The 10,858-nt window shown below is 52.2% G+C and overlaps 1 protein-coding gene across 3 annotated transcripts in view; it reads right to left on the bottom strand.

Annotated features, from left to right (window-relative positions):
- The window catches only part of Nlgn3 (neuroligin 3), a 23,105-nt gene that overhangs the window by 10,806 nt on the left and 1,441 nt on the right, over nt 1-10,858 (bottom strand). Inside the window, exons 2-5 of one of the 3 annotated variants that reach the window (XM_005358582.3) lie at nt 8,921-9,583; nt 8,223-8,282; nt 4,281-4,340; nt 2,498-2,647 (exon numbers count right to left, since the gene is read on the bottom strand). In XM_005358582.3, coding sequence (XP_005358639.1) covers nt 2,498-2,647; nt 4,281-4,340; nt 8,223-8,282; nt 8,921-9,377 — 727 coding nt within the window. In that variant the 5' untranslated portion in view covers nt 9,378-9,583. The remainder of the gene's footprint in view (nt 1-2,497; nt 2,648-4,280; nt 4,341-8,222; nt 8,283-8,920; nt 9,584-10,858) is intronic. The other 2 variants (XM_005358583.3, XM_005358584.3) reach the window with 2 other exon arrangements.

A 10,858-nucleotide genomic window follows, 5' to 3' on the forward strand; every position in this document is an offset into this window, starting at 1 on the left:
GTTACTGTGTGTGGATGTATGTTGTCTGTCTGTGGTTACTGTGTGTGGATGTATGTTGTCTGTCTGTGGTTACATTTGTGCCTTTGTTGGTCTTTCAGAACTGTGTGGCCCTGGTGTGTGAATTTACAGTCACCTCTGTGGTACAATGACACTTAGATCCCCTTTCTCAACGGGACACAGGAGCCTTGCCATGGTGTCTGAGGCAGTACAGGAAGACAGGGGGACATGGAAGAAGCATGAAATCTAAAGCCCATCAGATCATGAAGAGACCAAAGCGGTGCCCTACGTGTTCCATACCCAAGATCCCAGGGAGCCACTGAAGAAGACACAGTCTAAAGCATTTTTCAGGCGTATCATTTCCCCAGAGGTTTGGTATTTTTTTTCCTTTGTTTCTTGTTTTGTTTTGTTTTTGAGATAGAGTCTCACTATGTAGACCTGGGTATTCTAGAACTCGATATGTAGACCAGGTTGACTTTGAACTCACACAGACCCACCTACCTGTGCCTTCTAAGTGCTGGAATTAAAGGCATACACCACCACACCTAGCCTCATTTCTCCAGATTGACACCAAATAGGTGTATATCCCACACAGACTTGTGGGTAAGTCAAGAGGAGACTGCCATTCTGTGCATATAACCCCGCCCAGAAGCAAAATGCAGGGCCATGGGGGCCGCTGGGCCTGGAACTGGCAAAGCAATATAGGCAAATTCAAACAAGCTCCTGCCCAGCAAGCACACGAAGTGCTGATTCAACATCTGGGCCCACAGACCCCACAGAAACCCTGAGGACACAATCCCCCAGGGAAGAAGATGGCTTCCTCATGCCACCACCAGAATATGGAAGCTGGATGATCATATAAAAGGGAGTAAGGGCCTATATGCTCTGTAACCTCCTCTGGGTGTTTGTTTACCTCAAGACCTTGGCTACCGATGGGTCCTGGCAGCCATCAAAGGAGGCATAAACAAGATAGAGAAACAGCCTAAAGCACCCAAACAGCCAGAGTATGTGGTAGGTAGGATCCGCGGTGGTACATGGGGAGGGGCTTTGGCAAATACATGTGTGTGTGGGTATGGCTCGGCACACATAATGGGTAAGAGTGAAGAGATGAATGTGTGTGCACACGTATGTACACGAGGGAGTCTGAATGTGGCTAGGGTAGATAGAAGTGTGTGTGCCGGTGTGTGTGTGCGCAGTTGCAGCTCTAGGTACAAGGATGTATGAGTATCTGAGCGGTAAGGGGTGAGCACATGTGTATGTATTGGGTATATCTTGGCAGAGAATATGTGGGAAGACTGTGGACATGTGCATCCAACTAGGTATGTGGAGGGAGGGGTCTATTTGGTGTGCATGTGTGAGGGGTTATATGTCCAGTGAATTGGAATGGTAACTGGTGTGGAAGCAGAGGGTGTGTGTGTGCGCGCACATGCGTGTAGCTGTAAATTTGTGGGGTGGGTGCTGTGGACACGTAGGAAGCTAAATGCATGCAAAGAGAAAGAATGTTGGTTTGTGCTATGTAGAGTAGGAGAGAGAGAGAGGTGTATGCATATGTGAAGTACATCATGTGTGAAGCGAATGCACAACTGGCCATGTGGGAGGATACAGATGTGTGCGTGTGCATGTGTTGTATGTGGTGTGTATGTAGGGCTAGTGGAAGGCATAGCTATGTATACATAACTATATGGAATCTGGGTGTGGATGTACAGAGTCTAGGTGTTTATGGAAGGTGCAATAGAAGGGCAGCAAAACTTGCGACTCTGGGAGTGTATGGTATTTATGGCGTGGCTGTGGCTAAAAGATGCAGCGCAGCATGTTTAAGAGCGTGTGTATATATAGGGAAGGTGGGAGAAGTCTGTGCGGGGTGTGCATGTGGAGCATATAGTGTGTGGGTCTATGGATATGTGTGAGCAAGACTGGATGTGTCTCGCTCTGTGCGGGTTGTGTAGGAGGAGGCTGGAGCTGTGTGCACATGTGCTTCAGGGAGCGAAAAGTATTTGTATGCGTGGGAGTGGGTGGATGGACGTGATGTGTGAGTGTATAAGGGTGTGTGGTTACAGGGTGGATTAGAAGGCATATCTGTATGTGCATATGCACTTAGGACTGTGGGGCTGGGTAGGTAGCCATGAAGATAAGACTCCAGAAAACTAACAGGGCCTACAAAACCCAGCCAAGCAGAGGTCTGGTAATAGAGGCCTGACTTGAGAGTTGGTGCAAAGTTTAAACCATACCTGGTGGCCCATGCCCAAAATCTCAGCACTGGGGAGGTGGAACCAGGAAGACCAGCCTAAGCTATACCCTGTCTAACCCCACCTTTTAAAAAAGTATAAAATTTGAATTGAATTTCCATTGGTATCTAAATATTCTAAAATGGGGCCTGGGGATGTAAGAAAGCCCCTGGTCACTGGTCATTAACAGCAGTTAGAGAACCAACTTCCCCCAAATTCTTTTCCCCTCCCTTCAAAGCCAGCCTTCCTTCTAGGCACCTGGCAGAGAACCATACCTAGCACCCCGACCCGATAGTTGAGGGTGATGACGATGACGTTGCCATAACTTGCAAGAACGCTGCCATCAATCATGTTGCCTGTCCCTTCCATGTAAGAACCTCCGTGGATGTAGACCATGACAGGCTTAGCACCACTGTCGCGGATGTCTGTAAGGAGAAGGGGTGAGACACAGGCTAGGTAGGATGCCCTTGCTCCCCTACCCCCGCCAGCCCTGGGGGGGGGTGCGGGCAGCAAAGCTATTCCAGGTGCCAGGACACCACCGCCATCTCTGAGGGCAGGACTCACGGGGCTGCTAGGCCCAGAGTTCAAGTACTGGCCAGAGAGCTGAACCTGTATAATATTTTGAAATATTTGAGTTTCAAGCACCCCCCCAACTGAAAATGGCCCTGTGGGCATAATTCCTCTGGCCTGGGTGACCACAGCTGGCTTCTGGGATAGTAAGAAATAACAAGGGCTTGGTAATCCCTTAGCAGCACCAGATGAGTTCCTGCCCTGCGTACCCAGGAGTCCTGGGACCTGACATGGCTTTAGAAAGCAGGAGCTGGGGAGCCCTGAAACCCCCAGGACTAGACCAGTTACATGGAAAAACGGCCATTGGCAGCAGCTGGATCCCCCCAGTGCAGACAAAGACGAAAAGGGTGGGGAGAAGGGGTGGCACAGGGAGAGAACAGGAAGGTGGGGAAAGGGGGGAGTGGATGGTAGAGATGGGGTGGGGGAACCTTATAGACATGGTTTCTTAACCACATGCCCGTATCCCCCATTCTTCCTGGGCAAACTTAGCTGGAAACACTGGGGTGGAGCAGAACGTGGCATGAGTTAAGATGTAGAAGTCTCTACTCAGGCCAGTGCCTGAGGGCTCAGCAAGGGGTCCTCCCGAGCCCAGTCAGCACCGTGTGGGGCTGGAGCAGTCAAGAGAAGGGTCCAGACCCGACCTTGGCTTGTCTGTCACCTGTCAGTCTGTGAGCTGGCCCACTCTCTGCCACACCGGCACAGCCCTGCCAGTCACCAGTGAATCCCCTGAACTGCCTGGCCCCTCCAGGGCCTCCAAAGGGGCAGGCCCAGAGCATGGGTGGAGAAGCACTGCTCTCGGCTGCAGCACAAACAATCTTGTTACCTCATGGAGGAAGGCTGGTCCCATCACTACTCGAGAACCTTAGTTCATCTGCTGATGGCTGTGGAATCTGGGCCACAGCCTGGCTCATTAGGCCACAGTTTTTCTGGTTCTGTCCCCAACCTACTGCAACCTCTGGCCCTGTGGCCATCTTTCTTCTGGGGAAGAAAGCTGGGAAAGTGCTAGCCTTGAATGTCCCTCCCTTGCCCCTTGCTGTATCCTAGCAGGGCCACTCTCCCAGGAGCTAGGCTCCTCATGAGACCCAGAGGCCTCCTTAGTGAATCCCAGATACCCTGTCACCACCCAGTTTTACTTGTGCCTCCTCCCACCCTCCCTGGCCCTGCTTGCCCTTCACCATTTCTGCTACCACATATGGGCAGGTGCCCATGAATCATAGAAGATGGGAGAAGGGCAGAAGCCAGGGCCAGGAAGACTCCCTCCCTATGGCTCTACTTATGGTCAGTCTCCTGCTCCTGCCAGCCGTATCCATTACCCCAGAAGTCCCAATGGCCAATAAGGCCAAAGACGAAGGAACAGCCCAGCGGCTTTGTACAGGAACAGAAACACACCAACGGACGGACAGACAGACAGATGGGGCTTCTCCCCATTGAGAAGGGGAGGGGCTCTGTGCCATGCACCAGCCGCCGCGCCCTGCAGCCCCCAAATACCTTCATCTTCATCCCCGTCATTATCCGCTAAGTCCTCGCCCTGTTTCTTAGCGCCGGATCCTGGGGACCAGACACGGGGAGACACAACAGCACAGAACAGAGAACAAAACAGAGAGAGAATTCAAAAACAGCATGACTGCAGTGTGGCCCAGCAAGCCAGCTCTGAGCCTGGGCCCAGGACAGGCAGGAGGGATGGCAAGAACTGAGGGAATGGGTGGGCTGAGGCCCAGACCTTCATCAGGATGATGGTGTTGCAGGCCTCTGCTGTGCTGACCTCCCTACACCTCCCTGCCCCGCCTCCCTGTCCCCAACCAAGTTCATTTAGTTAGGAAGGAGGTAGCAGCAGGTGGGCTGGGGCACAGAGCCGGAGGCCCACTTGTGGAAACTTCATTTCGGATGGATGGAAGGGCTGCATGTGTAGGCACAGGCAGGCTGAGCTGGAGGGCAGGGAAAGGTCCTGAAGGTGAGGAGTGACATTGCCAGCATCTGCGGATATCTATGTGATATACTTAGGGCGGAAGTGATTATCCGGGACCCCGGGTCTGAGCTCCCAGGTCCTAGTGGGCAGATTCGAGCCCGGCCTCAGCTGACCCTGATTCCCGCAGGAGAAGATGGGAGATGAAATTTTTCCTCTGGCCTTGTTCACTGGCCCCCCCTGCTCTTGATAATGGTAAATAGGAACCACTTTTAAGAGCAGCAAGTGTTGCTCTAGGAGAGAGCCAGAGGGGGAGGAGAGGAGGGGAGGAGAAGGGAATGGAGGAGGGAGGGAGAGAGGAGAGAGAGAGAAAGAGAGAGAGAAATGGATCCTACCATATGCTGAGTACTGAACATCTACCACACGCCAGACATATTCTACTTCTCCTGCTTGATCCTCACATCCCAGTGAGGTCGGCAACATTTTTATTCCTCTTTCACTGATGGGGAAACTGAGGTTCAGAGAGGTAAAGTGACTTGCTCAAGATAACACAGCTAGGAAGTGCTAGAGTGTGGATCAAACCCAGGTCTGCTTGACTCCGAAGCCCTTATGGTCTTTCCACTGCATCATGCCACCTCTCAGGGGTGAGGGAAAGGGAATGAAGAGATAGATAAGAGAAGAGGTGGAGCATGACAGGAGAGGAGAGGAAAGAGACTAGAGGAGGAAGGAAGGGAGTTAGGACCTGGGAGGGTTGGCTGGCACCATTTCTAGTTCTGAGGAGACTCGAAGAACATCTTAGAATGGCTGTAAAAAGACACGATCTACTACTGCCTGGTTGCTGGTCAGTGTCAAAATGGAAGTAATTCTGCTGGTACCACACCTTACCCTCTTGCTTCCATGATCACAGATACCTTGAACCTGGAGCAAGCAGAGGGCCCTCTTTCTCTGTTGGTCTGCACTCTGGTGACTGAATATCCTTAGAGTTATTGATCAAAACAGTAACAACCCTCATGCTACAAGATGCTTTTCCAACTCGGGCAAAAACCCAGCTCTAGTAGAAATAACCTCTGGCTTCCTGAACTTCTGGTGGCACCTACTGTCTTACCACGTTAGCTCAGCACCTGCTGGTCTTGCCCTCAGAATCTCAATGAGACATGGCCGCACAGTGAATCAGCCATTCAGCAGAATCACTCCTTCCTAAACATAAATTCCTTTCAACTCCATGGAGGCAGGGCTAGGGCAGGTCCTTCCCAGGATACCCTACACTTCGGGAACTCCTTCTGCGAAGCTCTGGGGGTTCTTGGCTTGTTACATCACCCCAGCCTTGCCCCAGTCTCCCCTGTACAGATGTCTTTGCTCCTTCAGCATGTCCTTGATGAACAATTCCTTGCTGCCATGGCTTTACCAGGTACCACCTCCAGACATGGCACCATGTAGGATCCTACATAGGCCACCCCAGCTGCCCTGTCCTGTACATTTCACACACACACACACACACACACACACACACACACACACACACACACCCTGTGTGCCCAAAGAGGCAAGATTTGTAGCTTTTTCAGATGGCTAACAGGCCCAGGATAGGGAACTTAATTTGAACAGCTAAACAAATGACCTGCCCTATCCTATCTAAAGCCCCCTTCCCAGTGCCTACAGACTTAAGGAATCCAGCAGAGCTGTAATACCAGCCTAAGAGCTTCTTCCAAACAATGATTAGACTCCGTTCACATCCCAACAGCACCTTGCCCATCGTCCACAGTTAAAATTGGCAAAATATTCACACTGCGTGGTGGCTTCCAGTCAGCAATCTGGCCAAAATCTCAGTATGAGCTTGGCCTGCCATAGGCTCTTCCTGGAGCCCTGAAAGACCTTCCTAAGCAGTGGCTAATAGTAATACCATCTCTTCCTCACCCCACTGCACCCCGCTAAGTAATACCTCAGGAGAGCAGCTTTGAAACCCTTTCCCTAAATACACGTGCAGGTTAATGGAAGGTTACAGCCATGATGGTCTTTCTGCCTTTCCATGTGGAAATGGAGGCTCTTAAAAAAAAAAAAAGGAAGACTGACCTCTGAGCCTGGGCTATATAAAGAGCTCATGACCAGCCCAAGCTGCATGGCAAGACCCTGCCTCCAAAAGCAAAACAAAACACAGCAAAGCAAAGAAAAACGAGAGAGAATCAAAGGAGTGACATATGAGTTGGCAGCTGAGGCTAGGTCACAGGGGTTGTGCTTCCTAGGCCAGCGTTCTTGCTGCTGGGGGCAGACGGTACTAGAGAAATCCTTCATTTGCATGAGAGCCTTTGCTCACTTCCTACTGCGCAGGAGGGGCCTGGGCTGGATGTCAAGAGAGGTAAAACACTGTTCTTAAGGGCAGCGAGTCGGACTCCCTTCTCCAGTGGGCATCAAAAGCCCTCCACATAAGGAGCTATAGAATGTGCTGATTCTACGGCTGTCCTTAGAGATTCTCATTCAGTAGGGATTGTTCCATCCCAAGAATCATGATGACACGGGAGAAACCCTGCCCTAGAGCATCAGAGGAAAACAAAGGCCAGGCTTGTAAGGGTTGAGTTGTGGTTGTCGTTCCTTAGGCTGTTACCAGAGTCGACTGACCCAACCCAGTCACTTCTGATCTATGCTTTAGGGAGGTGGCATTGGCCAGGTGGAAGTTGCCTCCATGGGCTACAGTGGAAAGAACATTCCCTGAGGGCTAAGAGCCCTAGGTTTTGGCCTCAGATCTGCTCTAGACTGGCAACAGGGCCTTGTGCAGCAAGTCACTCCCCTGGGCTCGGTTCCTCATCTGTAAAATCGGAATACTGTTTCCTGCCTTGCTTGCTTCCCTAATGTGGAGAGGGATCTATGAGGTAAATATAAGAACCCTGGCAGAAAACATAAAGTGGTGTGCAAACAGGAAACACTGCAATATGGAGAAACAAATCCCTTCATCAGGAGGGTGAATCTCAAACTGGCTTTCTTTAGAGTCTCCAGTGTGCCGAGGTTTCCAGTTTCTGCCACGGGAGCTGACTCCTTCAGCTCTGGTCAGAGGTGGTGAGGCAGGGGCAGGGTGGGCGCTACACAAGAGCAGCTAAATCTGTGTACCCGGTTTCTCCTAGGTTTCAGTGGGGGAGGTTCAAGTATAGACCTTCAACCCAGGACTGAGTACTGGAGAGATGGTCCTCATATCTGCACTGGCTGCAGGGGAAGGTGGAGCTTCTGGCTCCATCTTGACTGCCGGCTTTCTTCTGAGGTGTTACCAAAAGAAGCACTGGGTCTATCTTCGGCACACTCCTTAGGGAAGCTGGGAAGATTAGAAGCAATGGGCTTTCTGCTTCTGTTCTGAACCTGCCTTAGGCAAAACAGCCAGGGCCCTTGGAGGAGGTGGAACCTTAAGCCTGGGACCTTAAGTCTGCTTACAACCCTCTCAACCTGGGCTACTTGAAGGAAGGCTGGGTCTTCAGGGGCAGGGGCAGGTGGGCAAGCAGCCCTCCCTCTCTCTCTCTCTCCCTCCCCGCCGGCTCGCTACCTACCTCCTTTCCTACAAATTTTCTTGTTGGGCTTTCGGGCGCATTCCTTGGAAATCCGCTTTACTGTAAAATGAATAAAAAACTAAAAAATAACAGGAGGCCTCTGCCCAGGGGCATGCATCCCCCCCACCCAGGCCCCAGGAGCTGAGCTGCTCTGCAGCGGCGGCGCATGGCAGAGAGCCTGTCCCACCATCTCCTTGTTTCTGTCACTTACCTTAATGTGACCCCCGCGGGAGGAGGCATCAGCTAGTGGAAGAGGAGGCACCTAAGCATCTCCAACCAGGCTTGCCCCCCTGTCCCCCACACACACCCAGCTCCCTCAGCCACACACACCTACCACCTTTTGAAGCAGGTGGAAATGGCAACAGGGGGGCCTGGTGGAGCCAGCATCCTCCCGCGGGCAGCTGCCAGCAGTCACCCATACTCCCCCAGGGTACCCCCATCCAGCACTGGACCTAGACCTGTCAAAGCTCTCAGGCCTGGCCAGCCCCCTTCTGGCACCAGTGTCACTCATACATGGGAGCTCGGACAATGCCGGGAGAGGAAGAACAGGGAGGGGAAAGGCCAAGCGGAGTGATGGTTAGAAGCATCTTCACAGACAGACAGACGCATGCTGCAGGGCACACAACCACATGCAAGCCACAAACACAACAGGGCAGGCGGGAGGCAAGGAGGGCACAATGCCTGGCCGCAGCACTCACCATCTTCCGTGGGCACATAGACATTCAAGTAGAGGCAGTCTTCATTGGGCTCCTGGATGTAAGTAGCGACGATATCCAAGTTGGCAGTGAACCAGACTGGCAGCATAACTTCGGGCACAGCTGTGTGGATGTTCTGGGGGCACACTGGGGGAAAGTGTGTGGCGTTCCGGATGCCTGACCAGGATGGGGGTGGTTCAGGGGGCAGGAAGCGTTTCTCGCCGATCGGGGGAGCTGCGTAGGGTACCCCCAGGTACTGGTCCACAGGACCCAGGATCTCACTGGGCAATGGTACTCTGGCACCCCTTAGCTTCCCAAAGTGAGTATTGACTGTGGGTGCTGGGGCCTGTGTACTGGCCCTCAGCACCAAACTGAGGAACCACAGCGTGAGACACAGACTCCGGCCAACTGTGGGCGTGGGGCTCAGGGACAGCGAGGGCAGGCCAAGCTGCAGCCACATGTTCCGGGCAGGGGTACTGGCAGGAGAGGCAGACTCCGGGGTCACAGCATCAGCCCAATAGGCAGCCCCTTCATGGCCACACTGACTTGAACCTCAAAACTGAGCTCTCGAGGGACACCTACAGGTGCCCAGCAACGCAGAGAGCAGAGAGCAGGTCGTCCAAGCACCACCACTTCGAAAGAGGGCTCCCTTAGGGCCAGACAGGCCTGTGGAAAGAGGGAAGCATGTGTCATCCAAGATGGTCTGTGAGGGCTGGACAATCAGTCTTTGGGACCCTGGTGGGCATAGCCTATTCTCCCACAATTAGAGGTCTCACATGCCCAGGGTTCTGGGCACTCACAGGCGACCCATTGCTTTTCAAAGCTATTTTATGTGCCTGGCCATGGTTGGGAAAAAAAAAATCTAAGGAGATGAACAGAGTGACAGTTGTGGCCATTGCAAATTCAGTTCCCGACTCTGGCTCCATCATTAGTGGAGTTCACCATGGTCTTCTGGAGTCAGAGCATGCAGTGATAAGAAGAGCTGGAAGTACGGCTTCCAGTATGGCTGCCAACTTCATTCCAGGACAAGAAAATAAAAGCTGCAGCCAGGCAGAGGGTCCCACCGAGATATGCCCTTTCCCCTCAGGCAGGGCAGGGAGCACCACAGCTATTCCCCTAAGTCCAAAGACCCTTCCCCGCCCCTCCTTGACTGTTCTCCCCAGCCTCCGCAGCTGCCAAGTCCTTAAACCTTTGTCATTGCTGCTGTCTAGCTCTTCATTCACAGCCAATGCTAGAACCAAAGGCAAAAATCCGTCTGCTGAGCACGCTAGGCATTGTGGATGCTAGTCTAGTGTAAAATAAACAACAGGGTGTAGGGACATACATTTGGAACTCATGAAATAAACTCACAAAGACTCAAAGAGGGAGTGAGGGACCAAGCCAGGATCACAGACACTGCAATATTCACTGGTAGAGACATACATTCCAAACCCACAGAGATCCCCTCATCCAGTCCCACATTCCAAAACAGGCTGCCTCACACAGCCAGAGCCTCACAGTGATACATTCACACACACACAGAGACCTACTGAAACAAAATCACACATACCCGCATAGGTAAATATCCAGACACAAGCGGCATAATGGTGACACATAGGTGGAGACAGAAACAGAAATAGCAACACACTCAGACACACAGGTCTTCTGACACAGTTACAGTCAACACATATACACAGGCACACAGACATGTGTGTCCCGCATGGACACACATGCACACAATGAGCATGCAAGCACGCACTTGTACACACGCACACACAGAAGCACATTTAGTTTTTCCCCCCTTTTCTCCCGCCTTCCGAGATTGCAGGCATGTTCCTTTAAGAAGTGGCTGAAGGGGTGGGGGAGGGAAATTGGGAACGACCGACCGGCAAACGGCCACCAAGGGAGGGGAATGTGTGGTGTGTGTGTGTGTGTGTGTGTGTGTGTGTGTGTGTGTGTGTG

The sequence above is a fragment of the Microtus ochrogaster genome, chromosome X (assembly GCF_000317375.1).
Source record: "Microtus ochrogaster isolate Prairie Vole_2 chromosome X, MicOch1.0, whole genome shotgun sequence".
NCBI classification, from domain to species: Eukaryota; Metazoa; Chordata; class Mammalia; order Rodentia; family Cricetidae; genus Microtus; species Microtus ochrogaster.